Source organism: Anomalospiza imberbis, chromosome 17 (assembly GCF_031753505.1).
Source record: "Anomalospiza imberbis isolate Cuckoo-Finch-1a 21T00152 chromosome 17, ASM3175350v1, whole genome shotgun sequence".
Classification (NCBI taxonomy): Eukaryota; Metazoa; Chordata; class Aves; order Passeriformes; family Viduidae; genus Anomalospiza; species Anomalospiza imberbis.
The window spans coordinates 10432513-10449864 of record NC_089697.1 but is presented as its reverse complement, the minus strand read 5'-3'; the positions used below and the strand labels follow the sequence as shown (position 1 = coordinate 10449864).

At 40.6% G+C, this 17352-nt stretch overlaps 1 protein-coding gene across 2 annotated transcripts in view; it reads left to right on the top strand.

Moving 5' to 3' along the window:
• The window catches only part of CDH4 (cadherin 4), a 423802-nt gene that overhangs the window by 69295 nt on the left and 337155 nt on the right, over positions 1 to 17352 (top strand). Inside the window, exon 1 of one of the 2 annotated variants that reach the window (XM_068207968.1) lies at positions 15980 to 16043. The exons of the other annotated variant lie outside the window; for it this stretch is intronic. Coding sequence (XP_068064069.1) covers positions 15995 to 16043 — 49 coding nt within the window. The 5' untranslated portion in view covers positions 15980 to 15994. Of the gene's footprint in view, positions 1 to 15979; positions 16044 to 17352 lie in introns of those variants that run through there. 2 annotated transcript variants of the gene reach the window in all.

Sequence of the window (17352 nt, the reverse complement as noted above, 5' to 3'; positions counted from 1 at the left end):
ATGGCCCCTCTGGATTGTTGGCAGAGCACTGCTGGGAGCACCAACAGCTTTTCCATGGTGAATGATTGGGCACAGGCACTTCTGTCACTCCCTGTCATGGCCCAGAATGAAAACCTCCTGTGTCCTGTAAAAATGGTGAAAGCTCTTTTTCAGATTGAGGAAAAAAAATTAGGAAGCAGTGAAATCCAGGGTCCTGTGTAACCTGGAAGACTTTTCATGGATGCTTTAGTACAAATTCACCTCTTGCTGGCTCAAGAGGCACCACACAGAACTCTTAGAAGGCAGGGCAGTGGATGTTTGGATGTTTGTAGTTAGATGTCAGACATAAAATCTATTGAAGAATTTTTTTTTTTTTTTTTTTTTTTTTTTTTTTTTTTTGTGGGCAGCCTTTTAAGGTTGATTTTTAGGGAGAGATGATATATAATTGTTTCTGATATGTGCAAAGTTAAAACAAGAAGAATGTGATTTCATCTGTGGAGCTTCTTCTCATGAGAAGAATCCTTGCATAACTCTCTCAGTACATCCTGTCTGCCATTTCAAATAGGGATGTTTTACTAAGGCACACTTCTGGGAATTGAAAGAAATGTGGCATGAAAGAGGTTAAATCAATACCCAGATTTTCAGAAATGTATTTCAAAAGGAATTGTAGCAGTTGATTTTCTCCATTTTTCAGGGAGGTAATGAAAAATAAATGGGGAGACTACTTAGTACTTCATGTCTGATAACTCAGAGCATATATACAAAGCTGTAGTCAATTTAAAGGCGTTTGAGGAGTGATACATTTATGGATGAAGGCAGCATGGATGGTGTTCTTGGCTGTTCTGGCTGGAACAGGGTGTGTGGGTGTGGCAGTGGGGTGACCTGGGTATGTTGAATTCTGTTTTTTTCATACTTTTATGCCATTGACCAAACCCTCTTTATGCTTTGATTTTATTTTTTTCTGCTGTTCTGTCTTGATACAAGGAGGTGTAGACAGAGAATTGGGGGCTGCTCTGGAGCACCTGCAGGCAGACACTGTTTACAGAGCTAAACATAAATGAAATTAAGAGATGACTGACAACCTACATTCATAACTCGGTCTTAGTGCTTCCTGCCTTTTCAGTACTTCACATTGCAATTTTTATATTCTTTAATGCATTTTTTTTTTCCTGGATGTAGGCGGCCAGCAATAACAGACCTTACAGGCATTATTTGGGAGTGATATTACTCTGAGGGTGGCTCTGTTCCATTTTAATGTCTTTATAGATGAAGTGTCTTTTTGTTTACTCTAGCATGGATATTAATTGCATGTTAATGTATTATATGCACAATAAAAATTCTTATTACATGTCTAATGTTATATTATGCATGTAATACATTAATATGGAATAATTAGCTAGGTCTTCACTTTGAGATCCATCACAAATTCTTTAGCTACATGAATTCAATTCATCAAGTAATTTCACGAAATCTTAACTTCTATAGTGACTAAAGGAAGCCTTGCTGAGAGCTGGAACATTTTATAGATAGGGCTATTTATCCAAAGTTCTATTATTAGCCTAGAAAGAAGGGCTCACCATGTATTTTTATTAAAAATGACAACGTACTTAACATCTTCAATGAAAACTAACCATTGTGATATGAATTTAGAAACCCTGACACCTTCTTTTATAGAAATGAAGTCCCATAGTATATTAAAATTAACATTTTTTAATAACAAAAGTGATATAGTCCACTGGAGTAGGACTAAATTTATCTTATGATTGTACTTGTCATGGCTTTGAGTATTTATTGAGTAGTTTTAAAAGTTCATTAAACTCAAGAGATTAAATATTGCCCTGAGCAGTGCTCCATAAAAGAAAAAATATAGTGCTATTACTTGGTAAAATGTTGTGCTATGTTGTTAATTTAACTCCCCTGAGTTCTCATCTTCTGACTCAAAAGACGTTTCTACGTTTCTCTGCACTGCTGGATGTGACATTTTCCATGAATCCTGGCTGTCCTGGGCTGTTGGGCTGTCTGGGCTCCCGGTGGGATGCTGAGCCTGCCCCGCTCCCAGGGAGGGCTGTGCTCCCCTGGGAATGCCAGCCCTGCTCCATGGCGCAGCTGAGCTCTGCCAGGACAGCCTGCCTGGCCTCAGGGTACGCCCAGCTTTGCTCCTGACACTCCTGCCTTGGCAGTTTTCTCCAAGGATACACCTTCAAAGCCTTCCACAGGCATCGTGCTGCGGATTCTCAAGCTGAAAGTGTGTGTGTGTGTGGGGAGCTGTGTGAAAAGGCTTTAAATAATGCAGCTGGTACTGCATGGGATCACTGACACATCCAGAGCAATGGAGTGGGAGCATCCTGTGACAGAGCTGGTGTGCTCTTCTGTGATTTCAGACCACTCGTGAACTCGTTTATCTCTAAACAGTTGAACATCAATTGCAAGAGATCCTTCTGAGCAGAAATCTGGTTATAGTTATTGTAACTTAAGTAAAAGAACTCTAATTTCTAAGACATACTCGTTTTAAGACTTATTCTAGAAACTGAGAGTAAGATTTCCTTATTTGCTGATGTGGTCTGTATTCCCTGCTCCCTTGAGTTTCTCTTCCCTTTCTCCTTATGCAGATGGTTGAGGGCTTTCTTTAATCATTATTTTTAACCCCCAGATCCCTCTGTGCAGACATGAGGTAGGTGGATATTTTTCCAGTTCTGTGTTTGTGCAGCAGTTGCTGCCTGGGGATGTGCACATTACGCATGCACGCCAGGCAGGATGTGCGTGTAAATCAAGGATTGATTTGAAAATTAAACTTGCTGGCCCTCTAGCAATATCTAAGTTTACAATGACAAAACAATAACAGGGAATTAGAGAGAACCTCTCCTAAAATCAAATCAGGCTCTTGTTTTGCAGCAAGTAATTAGATTGCAGTTTGTTTCATTGCAAAACTCACCATGACCAGTAAATTAAACTATCACTTGTCTTGCAAAAATAGTTGCCTTTGGACTATCTGACAGTGGTCTTTCTTTGCCCATATTTTCAGGTTTTGTTACCAAATGAAATTAAGCTTTACATTAGAATTGGAAGCAGCTGCTGTTGTTAAATTTGTAGTCTCAGACCTGTTACACAATTTATTCTGGGCTTTATTATGAAATTTAACCTATTACTGATCTGTCTAATAATGTTATGTGTCTTGGGACAGCCTGAATTGAATGCACCAGAATGAGTCCTGAATGAATTGCCTTATATACAAGGTAGCAGTCTAATAGAGTTGCAGGACAGAAAAAACAATGTACAGTTCATCTTCTGCCATTGCATCCCCTCACCTCCTCTGAGCAAAATGTGTTTATCAATTAAAGGAGTTACACAGAATATTCCGTTCATCAACCAGTTGCTCTTTTCTTGTTTCTAATGCATTTGTTTGAGCCTCAAACATGTTTTTCAGTTGTGAGATGTATCTTCTGTCTGTACAAATAAACATGAGCTTTAGCCTTTAGCGAGATACTTGAAAAGGAGATAAATACATGTTTAACTCACTAAGTTATGCAGAAAAATGACAAAACAAAATTGGATGATGTTCTATTGCCTTTATATATGCAGGGGGCATGGGAGATGCAGCTCTTCGATGTGCAGCTAATAAAAGCTGATGTTTGGCCATTTGATTTTTCAACTCCTGTGCACCTCGCAGGCTTTAAATGGCTCATGGAGAGTTTGGGAGATAGGCAAGTCAATGATGATAATTTTTTGAAAATGAAGCATTTCACAGCTGCTTGTTGCTGTGCTGAAGCTTTAACCTCAGCACAGGCGTATTTGGAGGCTGATCTAGCTCCCTGCTCATCCTCTCTTGTTGTCCTCCCTTTCTGCCCCATCTGCAGAACCGTGGGGCGGTCGGTGCTGACAGAATCCTCACCCCCAGCACCATCAGGTGCCAACCAGGACTGAGCATTTGCAGCCCCTGAGTGTGCTGCCAGCAGTTAGCACTGTGTTTGGTAAACCCTGAATAATTAATTCCTATGATTTTTTTTTTTTCATTTTTTCTTTGTATGGACTCTAGTGTTGCTCAGCCTTTAAATTCTGTGCCAGAATCCAGGTTAGCCCTATTTGATGATCACTCCTGGTGTGCAGTTTTACACAGTAGCAGTGTTTTTTTTATCTCAGGATAGGCTGGGAAAGAATTTATGCTGTGAAACAGGGGAAAACTGAGGCTTTTATCGAGGTAGGAGGGTTGTTTGGTTTCACTGCTTGCTTTTTTTTGTTATGGGCTTATATTAGAGCCAGATAGCTTTATAGAAATGGTCAAAGGATCAATAAAATTGAATAGTAAATTTTGCTGTGGTAAAATCTGTGTGGAACAGTAGTTATGATTTGATGGCACGCTCGTCTCAAAATACAGAGGTGTTTGTTTCAGCCTGATTGAAATACAAGATTGGAGCCCTGTTGGAACAAACTACAGGTTTATGCTTTTTATTTTATGATTTATGATATAAAATGAAAACTATACTGCACAACATTTCAGGTGAGAATTTATTTTCATAAATAACTCCTCACAGGATAGACTAAGTTCTGAAATACCAATGTGCTCATAAGTTAAATATTCAACTCTTCAACTGGCTTTGGTGTGTTAAGTGAGCAAATTATTTCTGCTTGCTTTTGCAATTAATCTAGCTCATGCCAGTCCCAGCACTGAGAGTTGTGGTTCCACCCTGGCAGTGTTAGGTTCTGAAAGACAGGAGCCCCCAGTATTTGAAGTGGAAGGACTGGTTAAAATGTGATGCCAGACTGCAAGTCCAAACTTCTGTCACTTGGTTCTCTTCACTAAAATAGTGCTTGCGTAGTCTCAAGTATTTGGTTTGTTCCTTAAAGTAAAATATGAATTTTACAGAAGGCAACTTTTAGAAAATACGGAGATTTTTAAAATTATTTTCTTGAAATACATAAATGACTGGTAACCATGGAAAATTAAAATGTTAGGGATAAGTACTGCTTTCACTTTCTATTGACCATAAAGCTTAGGGAGTAAGCTTTTTATTTGGTGACTACCAAGCTGGTTTAAATTGGTAGCCTGACAATGAGAAGATATTTGCTGGTTTTTTTACCTGATTCCATTTATTTGACTCAGTCTTCTGTATAGCAGTAAGAATAAGAGAATTCCATTTTATTTTCCAAAGTGAGCTTTCCCTTTTTTCCCCCCCATGGAGACAATAGCATTGCAATGGCTCAGTATCCTTGACATTATCATCTTTGGAAGATTGAGCTAATTTATTTAATTTTCACAGTTAGCACACTCTGTCATAATGGTGGGTTGCTGTCACATTCAACATCAGAAAAATTTTACGCTTCGCAGCATTTCAGGAATGACCAGTGACATTAAAACTGTGGATTGCACCTGGCTTGGAGGTAATTCTTTGAGATTTAATTGTAATTATGATGGTTGCAGAGAAGCTACATGATGATTCTTGATGAGGGTTGCACTGTTGCACAGGGAGATGGTAAAGCTGTCAGGTGTGGCATGGCTTGATGGAGAATTTTCTCCTTGAAGGTTTTCCTCCAGTTTTGTGGTTTTCCTGATCCTTTATCACCTCTAGTGCCTTGTGTGTATATAGCACACTTGAGAGAAAACTGCAGATGTAGTCAGAGATTAGGATGCTTCAAAAATTCCATGGTGTGCAATATATCATGGGTGCATGAGTTGTTTTTTTTTGGGTGGGGACCTTTTGTAGCTGCTTTGTGCTGAGTTCAAGTCAAAAGACCACATGCAGCTCAAGTGAGTGCATTGAGAGAGATTCTATATTTATATATTCCTGTGTGTGTATATATGTGTGGTACTAAAGGAATGGCTATCTTAGGGAAGCACAGGACTGATGATACCTTGGCTTTTATCATTAAATTCCCCTATTGGAGAGAAGCCTTGGAAGCCCAAAGGCTCTGGCTGGGCAGTCTGGCTGGTGGAGCAGCCCTGGCACAACTGCATGGAGCAGCTTGGAAGCAGTGGTGGTTGGAAACGGATTTGGGGGTCAGGACTGAGCATCCAGCACCAGCATCAAGGATGGTTTTATCAAACAGCCGAGGCTGGGGATGCACAGCAGGAGAGGATGAGCAGTGCCCAGGGTCCTGTGGGCAGGATGGGCTCTGCAGCACCTGAGAGTCCGAAGTTTGCTGGGATTGAAGCTCACACGTAGCCAGAGAGGTGGGGAGCAGCACATGGATGGATGCACAGGAGATCAGAGGAGTCAGAGGGCTGCCATAGGCAGGAAGGAAAACGGGCCTGAGGAATTGCTCCTTGTGGGCAAGATTGAGCACCCGTGTCAGCACTTCTCACCAGCAGGGCCCAAGTTCCATTTATTATTTTCTTAAAGGATGGGCTCTAGCAACTTTATGTGGGAAGAAGCAGCATGAGCTGGCAGCACCGTTTTCGCTGCAAAACTGTTAAACAAATAAGTGTTACAGAAGTAAACCTGTGAGAAATGAAACGTCTTTGTAATTTACTGAGCCAATTAAAAAAAAATCAGGGAACCCTTCCTACATGTATTAGAAATCTGTTTTAAAATCTGTTAGGTGGATATTTTCAGTTGAGGGAAGTTATGTTGCTGTAATGTTTTCTCATTCGTTTCATCTCAAATATGTGAAACCTGCTGTTTCCTAAATAAGTAAAAGCAGATGGAGCAGCCTCAGTGATAGGTTTTGCTGAACACTTCAGCTCCCTTAGCTCAATTCTCACTTATTTAATGCCTTTACATTAGAGATCTACTTGAAGTTTGCAGTGTGGAATGTCTCACAAGTACAATGCTGACTGGAAAAGTTAGTGAAATAAATACAAATATTTATCTAATCGGTTTCATTCTCTTTACTATCTTTTACTCCAAAGGATTAATTTGGTCAAATCATAACATTAGAGTTGTGCCAACCTTGAAATAAAAAAAAAAAAAAAACCTAAACCAACAACCCAAAACTTGTGAGTCAGTCTCCAGATGTTTATGAGATTGGTGAAGAGGGATGTGTTTTCAAGTTATTTTGGTTTCTTGGTTCTAGGGACTTGAGATATACACTAATTTCCAGCCTTTCAACATTTGTATTGTGTTTTTTTGTATTCTATATGTTTAAAAGGATACTTTTCCAGTAACCTAATTTCCAGGATGTAGAAGAAAAAATAAATGTTGCAGGGGTTTTGATGCCAGTGGTGACAGTGACTCTCAGAACCACAAAGTAAATTTTCCTTGATTTTATTTGTTTTTACTGCTTTCCAAGTGAAGTTGGGTCATCAATTATTGAAGTGTCAAGGTTAGCAGTACGTTTTTAGTCATGCACACTATGATTTGTACAAATTAAGGCTTTGACCTTTTGATTTCTTTTGCCTTCAGAGGGGGATTGCCAGTGAAGGTGTCGGAAAATGTTGTGGAGGAAATGCCAAACGTGAGGAGGAGAGGTTTCCAAATAGAAAGCTGTCTGGAGTCACGTTCATCAGTCTTTGTAAACACATCAAATCCAAATGTTGTAATCCTGCCCAGACCAAAGTTATCACATTCCCATTGTTTCCAGTAGGTGAGGATTTAATCCCACAGGACTGCTGGAGCATTTTGAGCTTTGATGAAAATAGCTGCCACTGTCTGACATTGATGGTAAGGTGAATAAAGTGAACTTTTTCCCAGTTTTATCTCCTCTTTCTTCAGCTACAGCAATTAAATTCATTCCTGAATTTTTGTGTGCTGAGAAAATCTCCTCTGAGTTACATAAATTTCCTCGCATTCTTTATTTACTTTATTGAACATGTGTAGTAAAAATATCAACCCTAAAATTCATCTTCCTCTTGGAATTTGTTTTGCCATCTGGTAGTCATGAATGAGAGAGAAACTTTTCATTTCTGCTGGGAGAGCTGTGAAGGCCTCCCTTATCTTTTCTTCTGTTTTTTTGAAATAGAAGACTTTGCATGAAAAAAAAACAAAACCTGGCCAAATGGCCACAGTGCGACTGGGCTTCCATCAGAAGGACCTTGGCTTCATGTCTGGGTTCAGAGCAGGCATGGGGAGCATGGTGCTGCTCTTGGTTGTGTTTGTTGTAGGAACTCGGTCTCATTTCTGTGCACGATGCCCATGGAACTCATATATTTAAGGATAGTGAAGCAACTTGCATTTTCTTAATGAGGCTCATGATAGTCAGCGTGGTGGGCCTTTGGAAATGTTAGTGCAATAGCAGCTTTCTGGGATGGGTATTGCATCTTCCTGTCTGCCTTAGAGGCTCTCTGGCAGATGGACTACAAGGAAAAATAGTTTAAATGGGGACACGGGTTCAAAATAACTCGCCGTTTAATTGCTCTCTTTCAAAATCATTGTGTATCCTGAAGGTTTTACCACCAGTTAATGTTGCATTTACAGTTCTTAAGATGTTCATTATAGAAGCAGAGTCAAGAGCCTTTTCTGAAGGGAGCTGGCATGAACATTCCCAAGATATTGTTGGCTGCGAGGCACAACTTTTTGTTTGGTTTGAAGCGAGGTACTGGTGCTTTGTGATGAATTTTAATTGATTCCAGTTGCAGTTAGTTTAGAGCTTGTCATTGTTAGGGAGAAACTTGTTTAGTGTGGGGCAAAACATCTCTGTATTTTTCATCGTGGTGTACAGGACTTTATCCTCTTTCGGTGTATATGAGCCTAAAGCCACTGATGTAATGAAACTGTGCAGATTTCTGCCACTTGAACTCCTCTTTTTGCTGCCTGACATGCAAAACACAAAGGGATTACTCAGTGTGGAGTGCCTGCAGAATCAGGCCCTTCAAAATAAATTACTCACATCTCTGTCCAAGCAGATTGCAATAAAACAAGAAATATGAGTAGTGCTCTTAGAATAATTTTGAACGTAAAATTTTTTTACTGTGCTTCTTCTCAAAGGAACTAAAATGTGGTCTCTTACAGATAAATATAAATGAGCAGACCAGTGAATTTGGATGAAATCATACCTTTTTAAAGATGCAAATTGAAAATTAAGCCTCAAAACAATAGAATCCTCCTGGGCCTTTCAGGAAGGATTGTATATTGCTTGTCAGACACTGCTGCCAGGTTGCAAATTTTATTTCACAGTGAATTCCATGGGAGAGCTGCTGGAGCTCGCTTTTATGATGAAAAGAGAAGGATCTGTTGAAAAGATATACAGCTTTTTTCACAATCTGGATCATCTCTTTTAGGAAAGAGATTCTTTTATGGGGAAGGAGCTGTAATGGGGGGGAGTGTTGTGCTTACCAAGTTTTGCCTGGGCCTTTGCATTAAAACCAGGAGTGTTATGGGGATGTTCCTCCTGATAAGGGAGAGCCTCTTCTATTCACCCAGTTTGGACCCACAGCTATAGCAGATTTTAATTTTTTTCCCCCTCAAGTCATCTTAGGACCATCTCCTTTCCATCCCTTTCCTTCTATTCCTTTTTTTCATTCCCATTTTTTTTTTCTTGGGAAGATTTTTTTTCAGGCTTTGTGACTTCTTTTGACCACCATTATTCAACTTGAAAGTCCCCAGAATGAAAATGTAGAGAGGGGAGAATCTGTTCAGGAACTGTTCTAATAAAAATATAGTCATGATAAAGGAGGCTAAAATTAAGCAGTTTACTCAAGTGATAAAGTGGAAACAAGGTTGGTAAAAAAAGATGGGAAATTGTGTCTATACAAAATTATGGGATTGTAAGAAAGGTGAATTGTGTAATTTGATTCCCTCTGGTAGGGACAGGGCAGGACTTTCTGGAGGAATTTTGCTCTGATGTCATCCTGTTTCTGCTGCTTTTTATGGGATATGAATACTGGCCAAATGTGGGAAAGGTGCCAGAAACGGGTTTACAGGTATAAATCCTGAGGGTAACCTGGGAGTGTCTCACAAACCTCCAGCTGGCCATTGGCTATTTTTGAAATGAATCTCAGACATGGACTTAAGTGTTTGCAGTGATGGATCTTTGTAACCGAGTTCCGTTAAAGTAAGATACAAAGAAGAAGAATGTTTTGGATTTGTACTGAATTAAAAAAATCATGGTTAGTACTCCAAAGTTGCTGATCAGAGAAAGCAGCTTCAACTCAGGAGAAAAGTCTTAATTGTAATTTTGAAGGAAATATTTTCATGGTTTCCAATACTGCAGTCAGAAAATTCTTCTGCTGGTAGCTAGCTCCTGTTGATGCAGATCAGGTTTAAAAATGCAGTTTTACTGGGCAACTCTGGAACAAAGTCAACAGTTTATAAGGCAGAGACTTGCTTCCAGCAGGAAAGTGTTCAACTGGAATTCAGCTGTTACAGATGTTGTTCATGGGGAGTTTGACAAACTGACCCCTGTAGGTGGAGCTTCAGTTTGGGGCTGGTTATAGCAATTCTGGTTGTGCAGCTGCAATATTAATAAGCCCATGAAATAGTAGAAGTGCAGCAGTGAGCTGGCATGGAACGGAAACTGGGGAGGAAATGGCTTAAAAATGTGGCTTTGCATATGTTTTCACCGTGCTGGAAATGTATTTTAACTTGCAAATTTCCTACTGCGGTGCTATTACGAGCTGAGAAGGGGACTGGACCCTGTCTTACAGACCAACTTTTTTTTCAATAAATGGAGGCTTCAAACCAGCTTTAAAAAATGTATGTGGGTTGGTTTGGGCTTTTTCCTTTTCCCTTGTAAATCAGTTTGTATTTAACTGCCAGTACCAATCTGTCTCTGCACCCGTGCTGTATATGGGCAGAAAAAAGCATATTTGTGTGAAGCTATGGTGTTTGCCCTGGCTGTGAGAGTGGGATCAGGAGGTTGATCATCTCCTGGGCCCATCCAGTCAGTCCCAGCAAATTCCCTTGGCACAACCAGAATGGAATGGACAGAAGCAGGGACCAGCCATTCTTTGGGTGGATTAATTTCAGTAAGACTGTTTAGCTTTTTTTTTTTTTAATATTACAGTTTAAAAGGCTCAGTTTGATGCAGATAACACCCTGTAATTAGAATTTAATTTCAGAGAAGTATTAGAGAGCATACCCTGACATGCCTCCCCCATAGGAAGTTTATTTCAAATTGTTGGGAAGATGGAACATTAAGTAAATGAAATGTGAGTAATACCTTGCATATTGCCAGGGAAATGTATGCCTAGGCATTTTAAAAGTAATGGTAATATTTCACCAGCTCCTGAGAAATATATCAAAGATGCAGAGATTTTTAAGGCCAGGAGGCACTGTTAGATCATCTCTTCTGACAACCTGCATAACAAGCTAAAAAGTTTTCCAGTAATTGCATCAAACATACACCAAAAAAAATATAAAAGAAAACAGTTCTGATTAAACAGCAGGAAATGCACACAGTGAAGGTGTTGTCGTTTCTCCGGGCTCCAGTTTGCAGAAGTTTTGTTTGCTTGCATGATGCAAATTGGATCCACTGCCTGACTCATCCAGCAGTTACCTGCATTTTGATTCCTTGTTTTATCATTTATAACATTTAGGTGGATTAGATGTTCTTAGAGATGAAGAACGTGTTTCACACAGGGGTGATTGAGGCCTGAAAGGGAGAATCATGAACTGAGCAGCTGGAGGTACCCAGTAGTGCCAGGTCTGGAGCTATCCAAACTTTGCCCATTTCGTTGGCATGACTTCTTCTCAACAGCAAGAATTACCTAAAGGTCTTTTTTTTTTAAGAAACAAGTAAGTAATGATAATTTAAAAAAAACCCAACACAAATAAAAAAGTCTCTCTACTTTTTGAGTATCAGTGGTCTATCTGGTTTTGGCACCAATTCGATCATTTCCTGCAGTTTAGGTTCAATTTGAGCTCTTTGCCTGAGTTACACTGTGTGCCAACCTTCCTTTTTTTTTGCCCTTCACTGCACCCACAGTGATTTTATTTTGTTTGCTGTTGAAGTATGGCTTTACACAAACTCTGGGAATGGTATGCATATGGATCACTTACAAATAAATCTGTGTACAGAAAACATAGATTGCCAAGTAGGCAAAACATAAAGATGTCTGTGCACTCATAATTTCCTAGCATTACTGTGTACTGCACTTAGCAGGATTAAGAGCTGTGTATCTTCACTGCAGAACATATGTTCAGGCAGGAAAACCACCTGCATTAATTTTTGTTTTCAGGTGTCACCGCACGTGAATCTTCACTGCCTGTTGGGATTCATATAAATGGTTGATGTAGCATCTGAAGCTAACACATTGTATTGGAGGAAATATTCTGTGTGAACTTAGAAGCTCTTAATATTGGTGTTATTTAGCTTCTCTGGACTCCATCTGCTCAGCTATTCTCAGCACAGGTCTCCAAGGCTGCTTGGGTAGTCACTTGGCTTTAACTGTAGTTAAAAGGTGAGTTTAATATAGGATAGCTGTCAGGTAGGAGCCATATCAAATTTTAGATTTCACACAGGGCACTTCATAAAGTACTTTTCGTTACCAGTAGTGGTGTGCTGATGGTTATGATGAGTTTGTACAGCGATAAAATCGTTCAATGGTGCATTTGTCAACAGTGTCAAGGTAATAGAAATGACTTGAACATCATCTCTTGCACTTAATGCTTTGAAAGACCTGAACTATTCTGTAAGTATACTTGAATTTCACATAATTATATCTGAGAATCATTTTATTTTGCAGAACATTTAGTAGTTGGTCTCTGCAGCTTCATGTTGGTGCCATCTCTGTACCTGTACATCCCATTCAGCTGGTGTGGTGCTCTCTGTTCCTCCCCTCCTCCTGCCAGCTTTGCTTTCATATGCTTGATGTAATTGTTCAGGCAGATACACTGCAGATGGATCATGGAAAGCTCACGTTAGGATAACGTGAACAAAGCTACTCCCTGAGATCACTTACTGATGTGAATGTGGGGAGTGATTTGCTTGAAAATGCTTGTCGTGCCTTGGTTAAGTGAGTGATCATGAGTAAGTTTTCCTCTGTATTTAATAGTCCATTAAAGACTCTTTAAAATACAGCTTTTCTGAGAAGCTGGAGATGGAAGGATGCTCTTGTGCTTTATGTTGATTAATACCAACTCAAACAGCATCCACAGCTAAAAAGGACTTAGAGCAGCAACCACACTATTAACTGTGGTGGGGCATGATTATTCACAGATTATATAATCTGAATTTAGTAGAAGCCACTTAAATTCTAACCATGGCTTGTTTGGACTCCTGTTCACGAGGAGACTTCCAGGGCTTAATTTTTCTTCTTAATCACTAGAGCTTCTTTGTGAGAGGATCTGTTTGTTGTAACCAGCACTGAGGGCTCCTTCACAAGGTTGGAATCACTTCACATTCAACACATTCAGGAGGGTGTGATTCTCATTGGTTTGGGATGGGTTTTGGCACTGGTTAAAGAACACATATTAAACAACATTTCATGAGGCTTTTTTAAGCAAGTATTTAATCAGTGAGTCCTGATTTGTTTCTTTGCAAATTGATTTTATGCAGAAACAGCTGTTAATGCAGAAGAAATTTGTTGGACTTAATCCTTTTATTGGTAGCAGCATGGTCTTTATTTCACATTGGTGTCTTCCATCTGCACCGTGTCACAGAAATTTGCCTATTTATATCATTCTCTTCTTTGTAGTTCTGAATGGAAGAACCAGCAAACATCTTTGGACTTAAAAAATGACAACAACTAAAAAAAAAAAAAAAAAAAAAAAAAAACCCACAAAAAAAAAAAAAACAGCACCAAAAGAACCTGCCCAGCCACACTTTAGTAGTTGCTTGTTTTTGGAAATTTGAAGAGGTTTTTCCTATCCTGGGTAAGTTTTCAATCTGGAGCGGCACTTGAGAATTACAGCAAGTGTTGTAGCAATGCCACCTAAGAGAGGATGCCAAGAAATAAGGAAATAGTCATTTTATTACAAACAGCAGGTGGTTCAGTTAGTGTGGCAAGCAATGCCAGGCATGTCTGAATTTGCAGTGAGTACGAGGCAGTATCTTGTCATGGGATGGCAAAGGTGGAGTCAAAGATGCAGGTGGCAATGATGATAAATGTTCAGGGCAGATGCTGCTCTTGCCAAGGCATAGATCACCATCAAATAGAGAAATAAATCTTCCCTGTGTTGACTTGCATTTCCTGCTCTGCCAGCAGTTCTGCTCCCATTTAGGCCCATTACTGACGTGGTTTGCTGCTCTTGTGTTTTACTTACCAACACACAAATACTCAAAGCTTTATTAAGTTTTATTAAGGAATTAAACACCCTCTTTTGCCCTCCTTGCTGTTTTCTGTCCATGTCCTGGTGGTGGAGTTGGTTTGGTTGGTGGTGCTGATGCTTCTGGAGTCATGTGTGTGCTCGCTGTGCATAAATTGGGACAGCTTGGAGTCACAAACTGGATCATCTGAGTAAAGATTTTGCTGCTTTGAATGGGCTGCCTGAAGCTGTTGACTCCCTCCTGAAAGACCTTTGCTGTTCAGGAGGCTGGAGCTGTTTTACAGTGGCTGCACTGCAGTCCTGGTTGGGAGAGCTGACATACCTGCATATGCTTTGAGAATTTGATTTAAGAACAAAATCAGGTGTATGTTAAGCATAATTAGTTGAGAATATTTTGTCTTTCTATTTTTAAAGAACCTAAAGCCTGTTTTAGGCAGCTGTGACAGCTAAGCTTTTCAAAGCTTGGGAATAAATGATAATACACCCTGAAGCATATTATAAAAGGTCCATGTTCTTCATGGATGGGGTCGTTGGAGATGCACAGGAACAAGCTGTCAGCTATGGTGTGCAAGGAGCTGTTTGTTCCTGTTCATTTTCAGTGGCTAAAGCTGCTGTTCCACATTTTCACTGACAGCCCTTTTGTCGGGCTGTCTGGCAGAGGGGGAGGGCACACAAACCACCTGTTATTTCAGGCCAGTCCCAGGACTTGTCTGGTTGTTGCTGTCACTGCACAAAGGGTGTGACTGGGGTGGCTCAGGTCCCTGCTGTGTGACAGTCTGGGGGGACGGGTAGGGAGGGAGGAGTGTGTTCTGTGGCAGTGGTGGTTTCCCCTCTCTGTCCCAATATTGCATTACTGGTATCTCAGGGAGGGGCTGTGGGAGAAGCCACCAGCGTGTCCTGCAGCTGGCAACACCTGGAGGAGTTTTGTGTGTTTTTCTTCTCTGTGGAGGATCTGTGTGGGTGACCCATATGTGTGGGAGGAGATGCAGATGTTGGAGCAGCTCCTCCTGGGGACTCTGAGGTGTTTGGAGGTCATGGCCAGTCATGAGTTGCTGGGGATTGGCTTCTGCAATATCCCACTTCTCATGGCTGACAAGGAGGAGTGTGAGCCAGGTGAGAGCTGTGGTTTCTGGGTGGGAATCGTCCTCTGCCTGAGTCCACAGATGCCCCCAGAGTTGTTTGGCTCATCCCTACTTTTATGTGGCTAATATCTTATTTTGAGCTGAATACAGAGCCAGAATGGTTGAGAGCAGTAAATTTAACATTGCCTTGTCTCGGTGTGAGATACCTATACCAGAATGTAGGAATTGCTTTGAATGGAGCAACAGGAGAAACAATACGGTTTTGGCAGCATTGCTGTAGTGTGAGACACTTTAGGGTGTTTGAAAACCAGATTCCTCTGCTATTGTCAGTCTGGAATTCCAGGTAGCCTTGTAGGAAAAAAGAGAAGGTGGAGCTAAAGAAAACTCCCATTATGTAGAGATGCAATGCTGTGAACAGGGTTCTTGTGCAGATGGTGGCTTGCTCTTGTGTATGCATAGCTTTCAGCTCCTCTTAGAGGCAGCTCCAGTTAATGCTGATATAAAACTGCCTGTTAATTGGAGTACATGGAGATAATGGTAGGTATAATCTCTAAGTAAACTCTTAAAAGCTCTGGAAAAAGGGTATTTAAAAAAAAAAATCATTTCTCCCCAAAACCTGAGTTTGCACTCTGCTTTGAAGATAGACTCATCAGTGTGCGGAGCAGACTTCTGCCTTGAGGCCATTTGTAGTGCCGAAGCTTGTGAAGCTAAAACAGTTTGATGTGTAATTGCAGGAGGAAATGGAAAACCTGCTGAGCATGGCAGGATATAGTGCCTTATCACCCTTTATGTGCATCCAGTGCTTGCTGAAATTGCCAGCGGATCCGCAACATCGACAGAACGGTGACATTTTTCATGGGCCGCCGTGTTCTGAATCAACACTGCAACAGCGCGATTAGAGCAGGTAAAGTAGAGGGAACAATCAAAGAGTTGCATGTGACAGATCAGGTTTTAGTCATTCCCTGCTCCTTATTGCCTGCTGTCGTGTGTGATATGCAAAACAGCTTCTCCAGACGCATTACACCTTCACATTACCTGAAAATTGAATTTTATTTGGTGGCCTGCATATAATTTATAGCACTCTTCCAATGCACTTCAGTTCTCATTTAGCTAAAAGTGTGTTCTTTATTTCCTACTGGCAGGGAAACAGAAATAAAACTGAATATTCAGCACCACTTACAGTATATAAGAAACCAGGCTATTGAAGTTTTAAGCTGCTTGGATGTGTTATTGACAAGAACTGTCTATTCTGGAGTTAAGCACACGATGTATTTGATTCCCAAAGGTATCATCTCTCCATAGTAATTAATCAGGGGAAAGGCACTGACTCTGAATAGCAGTACTTGAAGTTATGGGCCGCTGTTAGCACTTGAAAACGAAATGGAAATTGAACATACCATACGGAGGAGAAATGGGGGTCCAGGCTAAGGACTTGGGATCCAGCCTTGCAGGGTGGAGAGCAAAAAGGGTTTTTTAATTATTCAAATAGAAGTACTGCTAATGCTAAGCACTTCACTACATGGAAAAACACTCTGTAAATAATTTATTGCTTGTATTGTTGTGTGTGTGAGGCTGTTGGAATCAACTCCTGGGCCAGCACACATTGTCCACCCATACATACTGAAGTAGGTACTGCTGCTTGTGCAGTGTCTCTGTATCAACAAGTTACTTGAATGCAGAGAAAGTGGCAGTGGAAATTCATTTGGGTTTTAAAACAAAGATTTGCAGCTAAGATTTAGGGTCTGTGTTTATTTCCCTTCCACCTAAACGCACAATGCAATGGGCTGTAAAAGATCCTGGGAAGTTTGCTCAGCAAGCAGAATGTTAACTGAATATCAGGATCTATGGAAAAGCCTGGCCAAAAGGCAAAAAGAGCCATTAGAAGCAAGAGGTAGACAGGAAACTGTGCTAGAGAAGTTACTTGTGGCTGGCACAAAGTCATGGATGAGAACTGAAATCGCCCTGCATCCCAAAGCACCAGCACTGCCACGGCTTTTGGAGGGAGGGTTCAGATTTCAGCTGGTTTTGGGGAGTGATGCAGTTTATGCTGATTTATGCAGCCCTTGGAGAACATTTAAAGGTGCACCGATTCTCTTGGCTCGTCTCCAGGTCAGGTTTAAACTGCTCCATGATAAGTACAGCAGTAATGGGGCTCTGGTGTTGTGCACCTGAGGTTGGCACTGGGGATATCCCATGCTTGCAGTGCTCCATGA